Source organism: Hemiscyllium ocellatum, chromosome 1 (assembly GCF_020745735.1).
Source record: "Hemiscyllium ocellatum isolate sHemOce1 chromosome 1, sHemOce1.pat.X.cur, whole genome shotgun sequence".
Lineage (NCBI taxonomy): Eukaryota > Metazoa > Chordata > Chondrichthyes > Orectolobiformes > Hemiscylliidae > Hemiscyllium > Hemiscyllium ocellatum.
The window spans coordinates 164076825-164098073 of NC_083401.1; the positions used below are offsets into that span (position 1 = coordinate 164076825).

Consider the following 21249-nt stretch of genomic DNA (forward strand, 5'->3'; position numbering starts at 1 on the left):
TCCTGTACAGAATGGTCCTCAGAACAGTTTGTGAGGAAGGGCCCCTAAACCCGAAAGGTTAACTCTGACTTCTCTCCACAGATGCTGCCAGACCTGTTGAGCTTTTCCAGCAATTTCTGTTTTTGTTTCTGATTTACAGCATCCACAGTACATTCGGTTTTTAAAATTCTGTCAGGTTCAGATTCCTTCATGACCTGATCCCACCCTTTATCAGCATAGCCTTTCAACAATGCTACAAATCCTTCAAAAGCTCTACAAACCTCCAGTCCTTATTCGCTCCATTCCACCACCAGCATCCATGCCTTCAGCTATCTAAACTTTAGGTTTTATAAATTCCTCCTTAACCTCACCACCTCTCTCTCCCCTTTTTAAACCCACCTCTTTCCCAAGCTTAGAATCGCTGTTAAAATAATTCCATTTGCCTTGATGTAAATCTTTCTCTGATTGTACAAAGCTATGGGAGTTCTCACTAAAGCTCCACATAAAATACATGTTGCTGTGCGAGATACATGTCACCTTTGATGTTTTTTTTAAATATGTAAAACAAGGATCTTTTCTGAATGAACTCTAATGTCATGTGGGTGTAGCTCTTCACTCAGCAGAATTTTAGACCTGACATCTGAATTCCAAAGAGAGTGTTGCCATAGCAACCTAGCATTGTTGATACACAATTATCTTAAATCACTAACATACAAACAAGTTGTGAAATACTTTGTGGTTTGTAGTTTGTCCTATTACCTGAAATGATACATTTAAGCATTTACAGTTGCAGACTAGAAGGGTTAAATCCTACAATTCATTCAACAAAACGATGGGCATTAATTCGATCTTCCACATTAACTCAAAAAGAGTGACAGCAAATTGCTGTTGAGCTTTTTCTGTCACACCATTTTTCCTTTACATCTTTGAGCTAAACTGACAACCAATTTACCATCATGTTTCATCCAAACTGCTGTGGATCACACTGGCTCCAAGCAAAACTTTCATTTCTTACGAAAATAAACCAGTCTGCTTTCCTGGCCTCTACTTTTCATCATGTTAGATACTTTATTGGTGTGGTTTTTGTCCTATTTTACTCAGTGTTTTTCACTCTCATTTCAAAGAAACAATTTCACCGTATCATTAACCATGAAGTCAAAGATACCAACACAAATGTAAATGGCAAACAGCCCTGAATGTTCTGTTAATCCATTCTCCACGTTACAAGATCATGAGGAAGCATGGTGGCTCAGTGGTTAGCACTGCTGCCTCACAGCAATGGGGACCCAGGTTCGATTCCAGCCTTGGGCGAACGTCTGTGTGGAGTTTGCACATTTTCCCGGAGTTTGTATGGGTTTCCTCCGGGTGCTCCGGTTTCCTCCCACAGTCCAAACATGTGCAGGTTAGATGAATTGGCCATGAGAAACTCCCCACAGTGTTCAGGGATGTGGAGGCTAGTTGTATTAGTCAGGGAGAATGTAGAGTAATAGTAATAGGGGAATGCATCTGGGTGGGATACTCTTCAGAGGGTCGGTGTGGACTTGTTGGGCTGAAGGGCCTGTTTCCACACTGTAGGCATTCTTTATTCTCAGGGATGATACAAATTAGAGAGGTCAAGAAGTGACAGTTATAAAGTGTATGTGCATGCATGTGTGTGCATGCATGTACGTATGTGTGCGCACATGTGAGTGCACAATTGTGTAGTATTAACCCAACCAGACAGGAGGAATGAGACAGGTTGGCCTTCAAAATGGAACCCTGCTGGTTACCACTCAACTTTCCATTGCAGTTTTGTGACTGAAACACAGGATGTAAGCAAGTGGGAAACTCAAATTCACACAAATTACATCAATGGGATCACAATCAGAATTCGACTCAGTCCTAAATACATAAGCCATCTTGGCTTTCCCACAAGTTAAAGTCACGCAGCAAGTTTGAATTACCAACTGAATCAATTTCTTCATTTGTGGGGTCCAGTTGAACAGGAATCCTTCTCAAAGTCTATCCAGCTAACTCCCAGCCCCACCAGCCTAGGACTCCCACCGTCCTTCCCATGGAAGCTTCCCTACTTGAACTTCCCTTTGCTGATGGGCAGGAGCTCCCAGCAGCCAGTAATTTTACCCCTGCTTAACCACCCTCTGTTACTTACCTCATAGTTTGGTCATGGTGCTCACCAGTGACAAGCAGAAGAGGTCCCAGAATTAAAATAACTGCTGCGTGAGTCAATGATTGCTTGTGCATTCACTTATCTCTCGCTTGCAAGATTTAGTGGAAGCTAAAAAATATCAACCCAGAGACAAACAGGCAGGAGGCAGGCATATACACAACCTATTGCTCAAGTGTAGAACCTCTGACAACAGTTAATATAAGTCAAATATTTACAAGAGGCCTCTACTCTGTAAAGCTTATCTACTCTGAGTCATTAAAATAACTGCACAATATTGCTCCACATGTTCTAGTTCAATGGAAAAGGGGCATTTCAATTTACAACAGTTGAATTAATCAGCACTAGAATACCTATCCCTACTATTTGCTGCTTCTGCTTTGAAATCATGTGGCGTCCAGTCCTTTCACAACAATTTATAGAAAATTCTCTGTTGATGTGATGGAAGGAAAGGGAAAAGAGGAATTAAGTACTTCTGAAAACATCAGTCTTGCTCAAATATTTGGCCTGTTTCTCTAATGCTACCAAGGAACATTCAAAGGGCTGATGTCACACCAATGCAAATTATTTATTATACTCTGAAAGCTGTAAAATGACTCAGAAGGTGTAGAATTATGATCAAGGATAAATAGACCATTTATAAACTTTTATTTGTGGAGAAAGATGGACAAAGGGCCTGGGTCCCAGATACAGGAGGAGTTTACTAATAATTAATAGAAAATTACATACAGTCATAGAGATGTACAGCACGGAAACAGACCCTTCGGTCCAACCCGTCCATGCCGACCAGATATCCTAACCCAATCTAGTCCCACCTGCCAGCACCTGGCCTATATTCCTCCAAACCCTTCCTATTCATACACCCATCCTGATGCCTTTTAAATGCTGTAATTGTACCAGCCTCCAACACTTCCTCTGGCAGCTCATTCCATACCATACCATCCTCTGTGTGAAAATGTTGCCCCTTGGGTCTCTTTTATATCTTTCCCCGCTCATCCTAAACCTATGCCCTCTAGTTCTGGACTCCCCGACCCCAGGGAAAAGATTTTGTCTATTTATCTTATTTTGTAAACCTCTATAAGGTCACCCCTCAGCTTCCAACGCTCCAGGGAAAACAGCCCCAGCCTGTTCAGTCTCTCTCTATAGCTCAAATCCTCCAACCCTGGCAACATCCTTGTAAATCTTTTCTGAACCCTTTCAAGTTTCACAACATCTTTCCGATAGGAAGGAGACCAGAATTGCACACAATATTCCAACAGTGGCCTAACCAATGTCCTGTACAGCTGCAACATGACCTCCCAATCCTGTACTCAATACTCTGACCAATAAAGGAAAGCATACCAAACGCCGCCTTCACTATCCTATCCACCTGCGACTCCACTTTCAAGGAGCTATGAACCTGCACTCCAAGGTCTCTTTGTTCAGCAACACTCCCTAGGACCTTACCATTAAGTGTATAAGTCCTGCTAATGAAGCCAAATAGTCAGCCACATGCCATTTGAATATAAATAGTCTTTGCCGAAGGAAAGGAATCCAAGTGAAAATAAAAACATCCATCAGAGCGTGTTAAAACCGGAATTGCCTGTTATAATTATATAGATGTGAAATACGTTCATGCAGGTTCGAACCATGAAAACCTAATGGATTGGGTGCTAGGCTATAGAACACATTGACATTTGGCGGTTTTAACAAAAGTGAATGTTCATTAGAAACAGCAAGGTTCAGAGTACAGCATTTGCATGCTGTCTGTACAATGTCCAACTGACCTAATATGAAAAGCATGTGACACAGCTGCTTCAGTATAGGTAGGGTGGGGACGTTTTAGAAAGGAACCAACCACAGACAATGGAAATACGTATCTACTTTGTTTAAAAGAAAAATTACCTAGTCATCCTGACTGCTCTAAACATGCCTCGAAACGATTTGTGTTCCCAACATGTTTAAACAGAAATATGGTGCTGGTGTATTGAAAATGGGGGCAGCTGCTTTTCCTTTCTCCTTCCCAATTTCCCCCCCGTTTCTCCAGAAGGCACCAACTGGTTTTCAGGCTATGGTTCAGGAAGCAGCCGGCACCACCAACATCTTCATCATGTGACCGTTATTAATGCATGATCCCTGCCATACTGCCAGCAAACTATCTGCCCTTGGGGAGGATTGCATCATTGTGTTCTGTCCCACACAAATAGTAGAAAGCTAAAAATCACACAACACTAGGTTATAGTCCAACAGGTAAGTCACCATATAGCGGTCAGTTGCAGACATCCAATTGCCTCCAAAAAATTTAAGATACAGACAGTGGAGGAAATCCGTAGTAGCTCAGTGTAAAACTGTATGCTAGCTCTGCCAGTATATTGTAAATAATATTAAACCATTTCATTCACTGTCACCAATCCTTTGCGCTTGTATTAGTTGAGATATCAATACGTAAGGTAGAAGATGGGTTCTGTGTTAGTTAAACTATAAAAGTTCTTTGCACGTTACTTAGCAACCAGTTACATTGTATAAAGCGACTGAGACACATATCAAGCCCAAATTAGGATCAAGTAGACTTCATTTGGTTAGCTACACACTGTAATGTTAAGAACAATCACTGAAGTACCTGACTCCCTCTTGTGAACGCACACAAACAGAAGTGTGGTTAGCTCTTCCCAGAATAGGTCGTTTATATCCTGAGGAGTGCATCTTATCCTGCAATGTCAGTTATACTTTTCAGGTATTGCCTTTTGCAACAAGCCAGGCAGCCTCTGGGAAGGGAGGAGGTTGATGCCGTTTCATTTGGACATGTCAGAGATGAACAGCTTATAGAAGAGTGGAAACAGGTAAAACGGTGTGGAGGGAGGATTAAGAAGAAACGGTCTGTGGTAGGATGGCGTCCAGGAGATGACTATTGACAAAAATTATGGTTGTGCAAGACAAAAGGAAGAAATCAGTTGAACAAAATATGTAACCGAGACCGAATGGATATCACAAAAGAAACGCTATTTCCAGAACACTGGAAGAGGTTAGAATATTTGTTTGGTGGTGGGATCATTGGAGGTGACAGACATGGATGATCCATTGAAATATGCAGACAGCAACACAAGAGAAATGTCTGCATCTCAGGGTCGTTGATCCTGAGCAAGGCCAGCCCCCAGCCACTTAAATGGCTGACTGGTGGGCTTTCCCCATAGGAGGCAACATCGGGCTTTTGTGGTCTGAACAGCTGGAGGATACAACCTTGCTGCTTATGTTAAATTTTGGACACACTCTGCAAACAGTACACATTTCCAATTCTCACCAGCATGGAGTGAGGATCACCTAACGAATAAACGGAAGCAAACTGGACCCAAGATGTTGTCACGAGTAACTTGCAGTGATGAACTAGATTACAACGTTGTCTTCCTCTGCATAAACCCAGATACAATGCCTCTGATCCCCAATCTTTCAATTGTACTTGGGTGTCCTAGTCAGACTCCGGAATGCTGTCTTGACGTCAAGGTCAGTGACTGTCATCACCTCTTTTATCTATGTTTGAACAAGGCAATTTGGAGCACTTAAACCATGGTTACTAATCCAGACTGAGCATTTTGACTAAATGCCTCTTGAGATAACACTCACGTCACTTTGCTGACAATTGAGTGGTAGCTGACAGGAATTGTAAACCAGTCAGATGAAGTTTGTTTTGCTGTTTATGCAAATTAAAATTCCAGACAATTTTTCACATTGTGAGATGGATGCAAATATTGTTCCTTTACTTGAACATGTTTGAGGTATGGCTAATTTTGAAGCTTCCAGTACTTTAGGAGTGTACTCTTTCAATACTCTAAATAGTTGTGTTTGGGAAACTTAGCTTTTGCCACATTCAGTCCACTCAACTGTTTCGCGATCTCACATGAAGTGAATCACCTGGCCAGCGATCGGCATCTGAGATGATGGACACCACAGGATGAGGTCAAGGGAGATCATTCACTCCACTTTCTGGATGAAGATAGTGTTTGGTCTTGTCTTCTCCGCCAGGCTGTGCCATCATTAAAGTTGTGGATATTCATGGAATTCCCTCCTCCCATTAATTGCTTACATTTCCACAACCATTTGTGACTGAAAGTGGTCAGATTGCAAGATTTTGCCTGATAATAGATTTCGTGGCACATCACAATGTCAGTAATATACTACTCTGTGTCCAGCATGTACTTCAGCAGCTTCATCAGTCTGTCAAGTCATTCTCAGGTACACTCAGCTCTTCATGATGTGGTATTCGACACCTCTCATTGAATCAAAGTCTGGGAGTGAGCAATATGAAGGGTGTGAGCTTTCAGATTCTGGCTGAATACCATTCATGTTTTTGAAATCTAGTTTTATCTCCAGGATATGTTCAAAATCGGTTTCTTTTAGTGGGATAGGACAACATAACATGGCCACATTTGAAGCACTGTGTGCAATAATGGTCATCATACCTACAGAAAGATGTTAATACACTGGAAGCAATTCAGAGGTTTACTAGACTAATACCTGGAATGAGCAGATTGTCTTATGAGGAAAGATTAAACACGCTAGGCCTGTATCGTCTAGAGTTTAGAAAACTCAGAAGTGACACATAAAAGATCCTAAGAGGACTTGAGCAGGTAATATGTTAAAACACTGTTTCCTCTTGTGAGAGAATCTACTAGAGGGTCAGAGTTTAAAAATAAAGGGGACACCATTTAAAGCAGAGATGAGGAAACATCTTTAATCTTTGGAATACCGTTCCTCAAAAAGGCAGTGGATGTAGAATCTTCAAATACTTTTAAGGCACAGGAGATAGATTCTCGATTACCAAGGGCATGAAAGATTACCAGGGAGTTGCAGGAATGTAGAGTTGAATTTAAAATCAGATGGGCCATGATCTTATTGAATAGTATGGTAGTCCTGAATGGCAAAGTGGCCTATTCTTGTCCCTTGCTTGTACATTTCTATGACCACGTTCTCTGTTATGGAGACAGGAGCTGATTCTCAAGGTTTGTGCAGTGCTAGCTTCTACATAGACTCAGAGATATACAGCACAGAAACAGACCCTTTAGTCCAACTCATCCGTGCTGGCCCAGGTATCCTAACCCAATCTAGTCCCATTTGCCAGCACTTGGCCCATGTCCCTCTAAACCCTTCCTATTTGTATACTCATCCAGATGCCTTCTCAATGTTGTAATTGTACCAGCCTCCACCACTTCCTCCGACAGCTCATTCCGTACACGCACCACCCTCAGCATGAAAATGTTGCCTCTTCGGTTCCTTTCTCATCTTACCCTAAATCTATGCCCTCTAGTTCTGGACTCACCCACCCCAGAGAAAAGACCGTGTCTATTTACCCATCCATGCCCCTCAGGATAGGTCACCCCTCAGCCACTGCAAGTCAGAGAAAGCGGTCCCAGCCTATTTAGCCTCTCTATAGCTCAAATCCTCCAACCCTGGCAACTTGCTTGTAAATCGTTTCTGAACACTCTCAAGTTTCACAACATCCTTCCTATAGGAGGGAGACCAGAATTGCACACAATATTGCAAAAGTGGCCTAATCAATGTCCTGTACAACCATAACATGATCTCACAACTCCTATACTGAATGCAATGACCAATAACGGCCAACATCTTCTTCACTATTCTATCTACTTGCAACTCCACTTTCAAGGGGCTATGAACCTGTACTCCAAGGTCTCTTTGTTCAGCAACACTCCCTAGGACCTTACCATTAAGTGCATAAGTCCTGCCCTGATTTGCCTTTCCAAATTATGTTACGTGAAAGACAAGTGCATGTGTGCCATGTAGATTGATGACAACACAGTCAAATAGGTGATTCTATTGCACTGGTCTCCTACTGCCTGTTGTAAGGCAGTCTGACAACTGTATCATCAACATTGGACAACTTTGCACAAACCACATTGCAACCTGCATACTGGCTAAACCAGTCAATTTATTTGAAACCAAACGTTCCTGGTAGCATTTGCACTGTTGCAAACCAATGATGCAAATAGAAGTTCACCGTTTCCAACCACAAACTTTGTTCACTACCAATAGAACAGTCTTTAATAGGGATTTGAGAACAGGCATTGACTCAGGCATTAGAACACAAAGTAACCAAACTGAGCAATGACTAACTGCTGAGGAAAATGTCTCCTCCTTTTCCATTTTGGCTATCTTTTGGAAAAGCCACATAACTCGGAATATTTAGTTCCAAACCTTGAACACTCTACAACCCATTTTGATTTTGATTGTTAGACCAAACTGATTAAATTCTTCCAGTGCTATTAATTATTCTATCATATAACAAATATTTCAAACACTAAAATCTAAGGTCTTAGTTATAACATTTTTCTGCTTTTCCCTTCACTAATACCCAACTAGTTAAGCTTCCTGTTCTTTTCAGATACATTCTTTTGATTTTTACCTAAATCACTTTGCACCACAGCTTCAACATTTTGTTTCCTGTTTTCTGAATCCTGCAAGTTCCTCTGCATCGTTTAAGGCTGCCTTTATTGTCCTCATTCTTCAGTTAATCAGGAGAATGCTCCCTGTCAGACTAACACTAAAAGTAGCAATATGAATTAGATGGGGACATGGGTTAGACAAGGTAAGATCAACATATATGTGTTAGAATAGCTTTCTTCTGCCTTGAATTCCTATTGTTATGACATTGGTAGAAATTGATAACCTATTTTTGCATGTAGAAATTTATTTATTAAATAATTTTAATAAAAGTATTTAGTAAAAGAATTAAGCTCCTAAAACAATTAAGCCATATTGTTCACTGTTTACAACAAAGGATTACAGCACAAACATCAAAAAATGTGAATATGAATAACTACTCACTATTTTATCAGGTTGCTTAAAGATATTAAAAGCAAAATGAATACACAGTCAACATCGTCTAAACTGAACTGCCAACTCAAATTTTCTTCTAAATCTATCTGACCTAGACCCACAAAAAGACTTAATTCAAACGATCATCAAACATCAAAAGATTAACCACTTGTGCCAAGATTTAATATTCCTTGCATTAAGTGTGGAGGGAATGGGCATCTTCAGAGGTGACTGACACCCTGTCCCACCAACACAATATCTTGCCGGATCCAGCTTCAAACAGCCACTTAGGATGCTGATCGGAGAGCTTCTTGATGAATCAACAACTCTGAAACTCAATAAAAGCAAATTACTGCGGATGCTGGAATCTGAAACCAAAAGAGAAAATGCTGGAAAATTTCAGCAGGTCTGGCAGCATCTGTAAGAAGAGAAAAAAGCTAACGTTTTGAGTCTAACTGACCCTTTGTCAAAGCTCAAAAAGTCAGCTCTGTTCTCTCCTTACAGATGCTGCTAGACCTGCTGAGATTTTCCAGCATTTTCTCTTTTGGACTTTGAAACGCAAGTTCTGTTTTGCTTGCAGCTTTTGGACCCTGACATCATCACTGAAGGCCCAGGTTTTTGAGTCTCATGTTGAGGGAGTTGTGAGGCCTGGGTCAGAAGGCATGCCAGAGGCTGGGCCAAGTGAAGGTCCCAAAAGCTGTAGGAACTGGTTATTCAGCCCGCCAAGTCTCTCGCACAGTCAATGGATTATGGCTGATGTGCTAATCTTCAATTCCATTTTCCTGCCTTTTCCCCATAACTCTTGGTTCCCTTACTGATTAAAAACCTCTCCATGTCTCTCATCCACAAATATCCAATAGGCAGATTGCCCTGGGTCCCATTTGAGAAATCAGGTATTTGTCTGCCTACTCGGAACGAGGTAGTCAGATCAATGATGAGTTGAGGTCCTCAAGCTGCTCTAATTGATCATTTAAGGGCTTCAATTGGTGTGATGGCTTCTTTCCCAGTCCTTACCTGCTGTGGTGGTGAGAAGGCAGCTGGTGTCTCTCCAAGGCCAACTCATTGACTATTTGCCCTTCTCACACCTTTCTGATCACCTCCAGGTGATGGCCAGTTGTGCCTAGGCTTAGTCCAAGTCCTCTTGAAAACCATGTACAACGGTTGCAATTCCTTGGGTCTTCCACTGTGATTCCAGCAAGTATTGCTCTTCAAATCTTCTCCAACTGTCCCACGGATAGAGACCTCCCTGGCTTCACTCGCTTCCTAAACATAGCCACCTGGATCAGAATTTTCCAGGTTCTGTTGTTTTTTAGCTCCAGAACCTTGCCTCTAGAAACTAGCTTTCTCTCTCGCTGTCAGTAAGACTCCTTCAGTCAAGGGTTTTAAGCCCTTTTAGCCAGTACACAGATCTTTCAACTGAATTCTGCCCTGGGAAAGTTATTCTCTGCAGCCAACTTGTTCCAAACTAAACTGCTTAAAAATCGAACCTTGCACAGGAATGTACTTTGCTCATAATTAACTCCTTGTTCAATCTTTGCTTTACTATTGTTGATTTCCAGGCAGCTTGGTCACATGATCAGTTACTGGAAGCCTTTCCTCCCCACTCCCCCCACCCAAAACTCTTCCCCAGAAACCTAGTTCCTAAAGGCACCATCACACTTGACATAAAATACAGATTGTTTCCCCCAAAAACACAGATCCCTGAAAGTTGCCACCCAGGTTGATAGTGATGTTAAGAAGGCATACATTGGTTGAGGGATTGAGTTCCGGAGCTGTGATGTCATGCTGCAACTGTACAAAACGCTAGTGCGGCCGCATTTGGAATATTGTGTACAGTATAACCTGGAAAAGTCTGTACCCCTGGTTAATACAAAAGATTAATTTATTTGGCATGTTCTTGGGGTATAAAATTTATTTTACAAACTCGGAAGCCATGCCCAGGGGGGATTGGCGGGAACGCCTGACCTGGAGGATGGAACACAACTTCCTTTTTGGTGGACCTTTACTTGGGTATTTCTATTACTCCTGCTTTCCACCAGCTGGACAGAGCTAACGGTGTGCAGTTGTTTGAAAGGATAAAACAAGATCTTCATTGTTGGAAGGGGTTACCAATATCATGGTTGGGCCGAACAGTCCTGATTAAAATGAATGTTCTTCCTCGGCTATGATACCCCATGAGAATGTTCTAATTGTTGTTGCCTGGACAAGAGCAGGAGAGGCTCAGTGGTGGGCTTGGACCCTTCATTTGGTGTCATAGCCACTCTCTTATTAAATTCACCAAGTTGTAACTCCCATAAGGTATGGGGAGATAGATTTCCCAGACTTTAAACAATACCAAGTCAGCGCCTAATAGTCCAATGTGAACAACTGGGTGTGGAAGGATCAGAGGTCAATATAGCTTGACATCGAGGTCTTCCAGGCAAGGTACACCCTCCTTAATTTGCTGTTTATGAATAGGATGAAATCTGTTACAGAGCATTGTAGAAGCCAGATTATTATAAACACGATCAGAGCATGGAGGATGATGCAACAGGATGAGGACAACCTGCATAAGACCTGACCATTCACCCCCTTTGTTGGAGCCCCAGGATTCAGACAGGGGCCAATGGATTCTGGCTTTAAAGCATGGGGGGGTCGGGGTATCTCCTGTCTGGAAGACCTATTTGAGGGAGAGGTCCTGATGTAATTTGACCAGCTGAGTCACAAATATGGGCTACCTCGTAGGGACCTCTTTCGTTATTTTCAGATTAGGGATGATATACAGAGATGGACCACGCTTTCAGCTCAGCCCTGCACCCTGACATGGAGAGAAGTGTGCTTCGATGTGCGGGCAATCTCTCGGTCAGTACTCTATATCGTTTACAGAGAGGGGGCAACTTGGAAGGTATGGAAAGATTCTATGGAGTCTAGAGTCGGGAACTAGGGGCAGGAATTTCATCTGAAGCATGGGAGGACACATATGGGAGAACGTGAAAAAGATCTCGATATGCAATAAAGCACAGGCTACACAATTGAAGATTCTCCACAGAGTCCAGGTGGCCCCGGAGCGATTAGCAAAGTTCAAGAAAGGAATATCTCCAGAGTGCCCTAAATGTAAAATAAGCACTGGCACTCTTATGCATTGTCCGTAGGTACTGGGGTGTCATAGTGAGTGAATGAGGTGAAGGAGATCCTGGAAACTGAGGTTAAGGCAGATCTGGTACCCCTTCGTTTGGGACGGCCGAATCTGCCTTCACTCGATGAGTCGTGGAAGAGATTATTCAACATTCTCACGTATTGTTCAAGGAAGAACATTTTAATGAGCTGGACCTCCGATAACCCCCCCCCCAGGTCTCATGGGATGGTGTGGATTAGTGATGGAGCACGATCCTCTGATTTTCTTACAAATGTGGTGCACCAGAAAATGGACCTATTCTATAAGATGTGGCAGCCCTTTTTAAAATACATAGACACGGACCTGTCAGCCATATTGACCAGGGCCTGTATACAGCCGTGAGGGCCAGATTTGGAGGTTCGTGGGCTTGGAGTGGCGGTGGGGGGGAGGAAGGAAGCTTGAACAAATACGGGTATAATAACTGATGCTCCCATGGATGGGAGCCTGGGTGGGGGGGGTGTCAGGAAGTGTAATTTAATTTAAGTTGATTTTCTCTAATTTGACCTAATCTAAGTTAAGTTAGGTTAGGTTAGTCTAGTATAATTTAAGCTGATTTAAACTCATTTGTTAAGTTCAATGATTTATTGAATTGTAAAGTGGAAAGATTGTTCCATATCTTTGTGATAGTTTTTTTTTGTAGAGTAGTAAGTAGTTTATTGTTAATGTTTTTGTAACATCAGACTGTTATACACCTTCTATAATTTTGTAAAAAGTAAAAACCTTTTTCAATAAAAAAATTAGGATACAATAAGGTCAAAAAATTCAAATAAAGGTGGTTATCTTCTTTTGCTTTCTCACTTTCAGGGAATTTTATCCTCGAGTACAGTTCTCCTGCTGGTGGGGTTAGTGGGAGGGTAAACGAGAGGACTCTGATGCTTTATCCCAGATGTCCACAGTGTTTAGAATGGATCAGGGCCTGAAAATGAATGCAGTTTTGTATTATCCCCCTCAACTCGTTATGTTAGGGAGAGAACAAATGTGAATTACCCCTCAAATTTCTAATCTTTCCAACTATTCATACAAATACAAGAAACACGCAACAAAATGACTAATTTTATTTTCTTATAAACGTAGAGCAATTATGTGGTTCAGATATGCATAAATTTCCATCAGCAAAAAAAAATTTTCATTTAAAGTGAAATGTCTTTTTTTTTGGCTTTGTGCTTCATGAATCATTGTTTGCATGTTTGAAACTTCTGTTACACACAGAAAAACCTACCTGAGTATAAATTCAAGACTTATCTGTTGGCCACTTTCCAAGAACTAGTGACACTTGACTTTCGGCATAAAGCTTTCGATTGTGTATTTAAAATGCAAATAGTGAACACACTTTTGAGAAAGGAAACAGAGCGCAAAGTACAAAACTCTCAAACGACTTAGTAGATCAATATGTTAGGTAATGGCGCACACAGTTGTATGGGTCAGTAAGGTCTACATTCAACCTTTGGTCAATTTGGAAAATGATGCAATCACACTAACTCGTCAAAGTTGGTTTAACATTGATGGCAACAGAAGGATTTGAGATTGAAGAGACTTTGTTGGACTGTCAACTATATGCTTTCAGTGTGCTGTTAAGGTTTATTTTCACTGTTGTCACAACTGAATGTAATGCAAGTGAATTTCCTCTCCTAGTTATTGTCACATACTACTGAGCTTCAGCAACCCAGCCCAGTATCTTTTTTTAAGCAATGCATTGGCTAACAGAAACTGTAGTTCAGTTTTTGTTTGCATCCTTTACTGTCACAGGGGTGGCATCTGAGGATGGAGTTCTGGAAGAGGTAGGTATGGATTTGAGAGGTGACGACACATTCAAACACTTGGAGAGGAAAGAGAGGTAGGAGTTGTTTGCATGGGCAAGATTAGAGCCCCTACAGAGTGGAAACAGGCCCAAGTCCACACCGACCCTCCAAAGAGTAAGACAAGAATGCATTTTTGAGAGGGGTAATTGAAAGAAAGGATAAGAACTTGGCCAGAGAGAATCCTTAACAATATTGCTCAAAGAGGAGCCACAAAGGGAAGTTGAAGGGTTTGCCTTCTGGTGGGATTAGAGTTGAGAAAGCAGGAGGTGGGTCTGATCGACGAGAAGGCCTCAAAAGGGACAGAAGAGAATATAGACAAGAAATTAGAAAACTGCAAGACCTCAGGCGCTGGCAGGGAAAATATTAGAGGACGTTTAATCTTGGGGTAGAAGACAGACAGACAGAAAAGCTAGAGGCAGCTGATGTCTTAATCTTGTGACAAAGGAGTCTATGGTCACCCCATAATGGAGGTGTGAGTGGAGGATCATACAAAGAGAGAAACTTGTCTTTTCTTATTTCAGATGTTGATCAGGTCGCCCTGCTTTTCAAACTATTCTGATTTTAAAATCGAAATATAAAAATACATGGTAACCTGGTGTCAACCCACTAGCTAATTTGGCTACTGAAGCTCGTTCCAGGTTTTTTTAAAAAGAACTCCCCTTTATAAGTGCCTACTCTCCATTCATTCGCGAATCTATACATTCAGTGTCTCATTCAGGACTCTTAGTATCGATGTCTCTCAGGAGATCTCCTCCGATTGAATCTTAACAATGTTATGTCTACGATTTCATGATATCCTACTCTCCACCCGCACTTTACAGGTTCAGGCCTGTCATTTCCTGATATGAGGAATATGTATTGCTTCTCCTCCACTTTATTCATTTTTCAAATGCTCTTCATCAGTAATAACTTCATTCTGGGGATAGAGGGAACACCTGAAATATCTGCATCCATCTGTCGATGCTCCAAAACTATTCATTCTTTCCAGTAATGTTTGGTTCTGCAGTTGAAGGAAATGCGAGAAAGTGAGGACTGCAGATGCTGGAGAGTCAGAGTTGGGAGTGTGATGCTGGAAAAGCGCAGCAGGTCAGGCAGCATCCGAGGAGCAGGAGAATCGAGCATAAGCTCTTCACCAGGAATAAGCCTTGTGGGCCGGTAGGGCTGAGAGATAAACAGGAGGGGGTGGGGTTGAGGGGGGAAGCTAGCTGAGAATGCGATAGGGAGATGAAGGTGGGGATAAAGGTGACAGGTCAGAAAGGAGGGTGGAGTGGATAGATGGGGAAGGTGATGGACAGGTCAAGAGGGCGGTGCCGAGTGGAGGCTTGGGACTGGGATAATGTGGGGGGAGGGGAAATGAGGAAACTGGTGAAATCCACATTAATCCTGTGTGGTTGCAGGGTCCCAAGACAGAATATGAGGCGTTCTTCATCCAGACATCAGGTGGTCAGGGTTTGGCGATGGAGGAGGCCGAGGACCTGCATGTCCTCGGTGGAGTTAGAGGGGGAGTTGGAGTGTTCGGCCATGGGGCGGTGGGATTGGGGGGGTGCAGGTGTCCCAGAGATGTTCTCTGAAACGATCCGCAAGTTGGCGTCCTGTCTCTCCAATGTAGAGGAGACCACATCGGGTGCAAAGGATACAGTAGATGAGATTGGTGGAGGTGCAGGTAAATTCCTGTCGGATGGAGGTGAGGGGAGTGGTGTGGGTGCAGGTTTTGCACTTCTTGCATTGACAGGGCAAGGTGCTGAGAATGGGGTGTGGGCTGATGGGGAGTGCAGGCCTAATGAGGGAGTCGTAGAGGGAATGGTCTCTCTGGATCTCTGGAACGCTGATGGGGATGGGGAGGGAAAAATATATCTGGTGGTGGGGTCCGTTTCTCGGTGGCAGCAGTGGTGGAGGATGATGCGTTGTACGCGGAGGTTGGTGGGAAGGTGAGGACCATATTCTGTTGGGAGGGATGGGACTCAAGGGCGGTGGTACGGGAAGCGGAGGAGATGTGTTGGAGGGCATTGTCGACCATGTGGGAAGGGAAATTGTGACCTGGGAAGTAAGAGGCCATTTGGGAATTTCTAAGGTGGAATTGGTCATCCTGGGAACAAATGCGGTGGAGGCAGAGGAATTGGGAATAAGGGATGGCATTTTTACAGGAGGTAGGGTGGGAGAAAGTGTAGTCCAGGTAGCTACAGCAGTCGGTAGGCTTGTAGTAGATGTCCGTAGTGAGTCGGTCGTCGGAGAAGGAGATGGAGAGGTTCAGGAAGTGGAGGCAGGTGTCCGGGATGGTCCAGGTGAATTTGAGGTCAGAGTGAAAAGGTGTTGGTGAAGTTGATGAACTGATCAACCTCCTCATCAACCTCAGTGAAGGAAATAACTGAAGACCTCCAGCTTCTCCCTTCAACAAATTTGATTAACCCTGCAAACTCCATTAAAAAGAATCATGAAGAAAAAAAAATCGTAACATGAGCTCATTATCAACTTAAAGCTCAGATAGTGGACATTCGTGCTTGTGTGTGAGATTTTTACGCATTTTCCTAAAATAAAGGCTCCAGAGCATGGAAAGAAGAGGAGCAGCTGGGGTCTATAGGGCACCTTCCACAGACACGGGACAGCTCAATGCGCCATTCAGCCAATGAAATATTTCTGAAGTGGAGTCACTGGAGAAACGTACAAAAACCTGGCAGCTCACTTGGGAGCAAACTTCACAAACAGTAATGTGATTTGTGATGCTGACTGACAGATAAATATAAACACTTTCATACATACAAATCAATGATTGATCCTATGATTCTATTAAGACAGATGGCTTGACTCGGATATTATAGTGGAAAATAAATAGACAGGGAACAAAACTCTCAAGGTCAAATGTCCAGATTTCAAGGATGGGTTAAATAGTCTTTAAAATGTGTGTGTGGAGTTTGCACATTCTCCCCATGTCTATGTGAGTTTCCTCCAGGTGCTCCGGTTTCCTCCCACAGTCCACAGATGTACAACCTTGGTGGATTGGCCATATTAAAATGTCCATAGTGTCGAGGGATGTGCAGATTAAGTGGATTAGCCATTGGAAAGGGTAGGGGGCTGGGGACTGGGTGGGGTGCTGTTTGGTGGGTTGTTGTGGACTTATATGGGTCAAATGGCCTGCATCCATATTGTAGGGATTCTGAGATGATTCCACGATTCAAATCAAAGAGACCAAGGAAACCAATAAGGACAGAAACGCGTCTATTAAAATTATGAGTGCAAAGTTAGCACTCAATACACATCCAATTGAGCAAAGGTTTCAGTACCGACGCAGAGAAAGGTTAAATGTTAAGTGAAATGTTGTTACCATGTAGATACATATGACAAATACAGTCCAATTAGCATAACGAAACAGCCTATTTCACGAGGTAACACAACAAAGTGAGCACAGCTTCTGAATGGCAATTCAGCCACTAAAAGGTGGAAATGAAATGATCCAACTCAAAACAGAACGGATCAGGATTCCAATGATTCGAAGAATCTACATGGTAAATAATTAATCCGTCTTCCAGCTAGTTCAGTAACACCCTGCTCTACTTCCTCATTCCATTTTCCAAAGGAGGAAAATTTACTCACTTGAGCCTCAGGATAGTCTGGGTTGGTTTGACAGAGTCACTATTTGCCAGGTTCAAAAGCTATATAGGGCAAGGGATTAATGCTGGAACTCCATGCTGTTGATGTAAATTTATTGAAAATCTTATTTATTTATGCCTCCACGTTTACAAAAAAACAAATTGAAATTAAATTGCTTTCATTTTCAATATAGTCTCTGGCTCACAGGTTAGAAAATTCCAGGCTGTCTCACTCAAAACCAAGTAGTGGGCCTAAAATCAAAGGTGGCCTAATTCAAAACACAATCTGTCGCATCCATTGTTTTAGTTCACTATCAGCCCATTATGTACATTATTGTAATTGAATCTGGGATAAGTCTAACTGAAATAATCTTCACTACACATCTTATGTTACTTTGCAAATAAATTTACAGTCTATACATTAAATATGTCAAAGGACAAGATGCCTAAATTAACCTTTTATTATATTATTAATGAATAATAATTCAAAAAAAGAGTCCAAGTCAGTAAATGTTATCCTTCAACTAGTTCCTGCGTCCTGACAAGGTACAATCTAACACTCTCAGTCATCTCACTGCCTGCTCTGTTCAATACATGCCAAGTCATATAGTCACAGTCACACAGCCACCCAGCATGGAAACGGACCCTTCTGTCCAACCAGAGCATGCCAAACATAACCCCAAAAACTAAACTAGTCCCACCTGCCTGCTCCTGGCCCATATCCCTCCAAATCTCTCCTGTTCAGGTACTTATCCAAGTGTCTTTTGAAAGCAGTAATTGCTACGACACACACCACTTCCTCAGGATGCTCATTCCACCAGCGATCCACTCTCTGTGGTAAAGCTCTCTCCTCTCACCTTAAAAATGTGTCCCTAAGACTTGAAATCCCCAATCCTAAAAAAAAAGACAACTACCATTAACTCTGACTATTCTTCACATTGTTTTATATTAATCTATCAGGTCGCCTCTCAACCTCCTCCACTCTAGTGAAACATGTCCCAGCTTATCCAGCCTCTCTCTATAACTCAAACCTTCCACACCCAGCAATGCAGAAATTGAGGAAATCATAACATATTTCACACATCTACACAACTATTTCAAAATAATCACTTTTAAATAAAAACACTTACCTTGAGCTGCGGGATGGTTGGTCTGGTTTATTTCTATTTGAACGATCTGTAAACCATAAAAAAGAAGAAAAAGGGTAATTTTGAATTCACGGAGTTTATACTTTTCAAATCAAACAGACCACAGTGCAACTAATGGTATTCACACTTTGACACCAATAACCATAAGCCATAGGAGTAGAAGTAAGGCCATTCGGCCTATCGAGTCCACTCCGTCATTCAATCATGGCTGATGGGCATTTCAACTCCACTTACCCGCATTCTCCCCGTAGCCCTTAATTCCTCGAGACAACAAGAATCTATCAATCTCGGCCTTGAAGACATTTAGCGTCCCGGCCTCCACTGCACTCCGCGGCAATGAATTCCACAGGCCCACCACTCTCTGGCTGAAGAAATGTCTCCGCATTTCTGTTCTGAATTTACCCCCTCTAATTCTAAGGCTGTGTCCAAGGGTCCTAGTCTCCTCACCTAACGGAAACAATTTCCTAGCATCCACACTTACATTCCAGGCAATATGTTTACCCTTATAGAAGTTATGGACAGTCAATAATAAGAACTATATTGAAAGGGTTTCTTTAGTTAGGATTGGGATTTGCCATGAGGTCGTCCCTAAAATTGTTAGGATAATTGTTGATTATTCTTTTCATTGCAGACTGCCTTGTTTCATGAGGTACAGTCAAATTGGAAAAATGCAATCAATTTCATGTGAGTCAGGATGGTAGACATAGTCTATATGGATATCAGTCAGGCCTTTGATAAGGTGCCACATGGTAGGCTGCTCTGGAAGGTTAGATCACTTGGAATCCAGGAGGAGCTGGCAAATTAGATTTAAAAAAATACTGGCCTGATGATAGTAGGCAGAGGGTAATAGTGGAAGGGTGCTGGTCAGACTGGAGGCCTGTGACTACTGGAGTACTTCAGGTATCGGTGCTGGGCCCATTGCTGCTTGTTATCAATATCAATGATTTGGATGAGGATGTACAGGGCATGATTAGTAAGTTTGCTGATAACACTTAAATAGTAACATGGACAGTGAGGAGAGTTATCAGAAACCGAGGCAATGTTAAATAGAGTTTAATATAGATAAGTATGACGTCTTGCATTTTGTCAAGTCCAATCAAGGTAAGAGCATCATGATGAACGGTAGGGTCTTAAGGAGTGTAGTGGAATAGAGGGACCTTGGAGTTTAGGTTCACAATTCTCCGAGAATGGAGTCCCAGGTAGACAGAGCAGTGAAGAAGGCTTTTGACACACTGGCCTTCATCAGTCATGGGACTGAGTATAGAAGTTGGGAAGTTATGTTGCAGTTGAACAGGACATTGGTGAGGCCGCATTTGGATTACTGTGTTCGGTTTTGGTCACCTTGTTACAGGAAGGATGTGATTAGTGGAAAGAGTGCAGAAGACACTTACAAGGATGTTGCCAGGACTCAATGGTCTGAGTTTTAGGGAGAGGTTGGACAAGCACAAGGACTTTTTCTTTAAAGCATAGAAGACTGAGGGATGACCTTATAGATCATGAAAGGCACGGATAGGGTGAATGCACTCACTCAGTCTGTTTCCCAGGGTTGGAGAAATCGATGATTAGAGGGCATTAGTTTGAGGTTAGTGGGGAAAGAATAAAAGGGAACCTGAGGGGCAATGTTTTTACACAGAGGGGGTACACATATGGAATGAGTCGAGAGTGTGGTGCTGGAAAAGCACAGCAGGTCAGACAGCATCCAAAGAGTAGGAAAACTGAGGTTTCGGGCAAAAGCCCTTCATCGATTCTCCTGCTCCTCGGATGCTGCCTGACCTGCTGCGCTTTACCAACACCGCACTCTCGACTCTAATCTCCAGCATCTGCAGTACCCACTTTTGCACATGGAATGCGCTGCCAGCAGAAGTGGTTGAGGCAGGTACATTAACAATATTTAAAAGGCGTTTGAACAAATACATGGATAGCAAAGGATTAGAAGGATATGGGCCAAGTGCAGAGAAACGGGTTAGTGTGGATGGATTTTGGTCAGCATGAAAAGTTTGGGCCAAAGGGCCTGTCTCCGTGCTGTAGGACTCCATGACATATTTGGCGATAATCTTCCTGATTACCCATGCTAGTACATCTGAACACAGGATTTTTACATGGATCCATTACATTCAACTGAAGAATCTTTCATTCTGATCTGTGAAGGGGATTTATAATCATCCCTGACAGCAGTTAATAGTTAACCAATATTAACACCCGGTCTTTGTTTATGTAGTGTTGGAATCTTGACCATGTCCACCAGAAAGCTCGAGAGAGAGACTGGGCATAATGAAACAATTGGAACTTGTCTTGTTATTGGGAAGCAACCTCCAACAAAATATCTGAAGCAGAAAACTCATTTCAGGGCAGAAATAATGAGGATCCTGAGAAACATTATTTTGCCAGTTGATCAAAAAAGAAATAATGATACGTCGGCTGATGAAAGGATATAATGACCAGAATGACAGGAGTCTGTACTGACTTGCTGAAGTTATGGGAGGCTAGTGGTTAGGGATTGATAGTTCACCTGACATGACATGAAAGCAGTCAAGACAGGCAGGGTCAAATCATCAAATATTAATCTTCTTCATGAGATGATGGTCTGAAACCACAAAGATTTCTGCCCCAGTAG

General features: G+C 42.4%; 1 protein-coding gene across 1 annotated transcript in view; it reads right to left on the reverse strand.

Annotated features, from left to right (window-relative positions):
* Positions 1-21249, reverse strand: part of sh3d19 (SH3 domain containing 19) — a 136484-nt gene that overhangs the window by 61113 nt on the left and 54122 nt on the right. The window contains exon 2 of the mRNA XM_060827409.1: positions 18618-18663. Coding sequence (XP_060683392.1) covers positions 18618-18663 — 46 coding nt within the window. The remainder of the gene's footprint in view (positions 1-18617; positions 18664-21249) is intronic.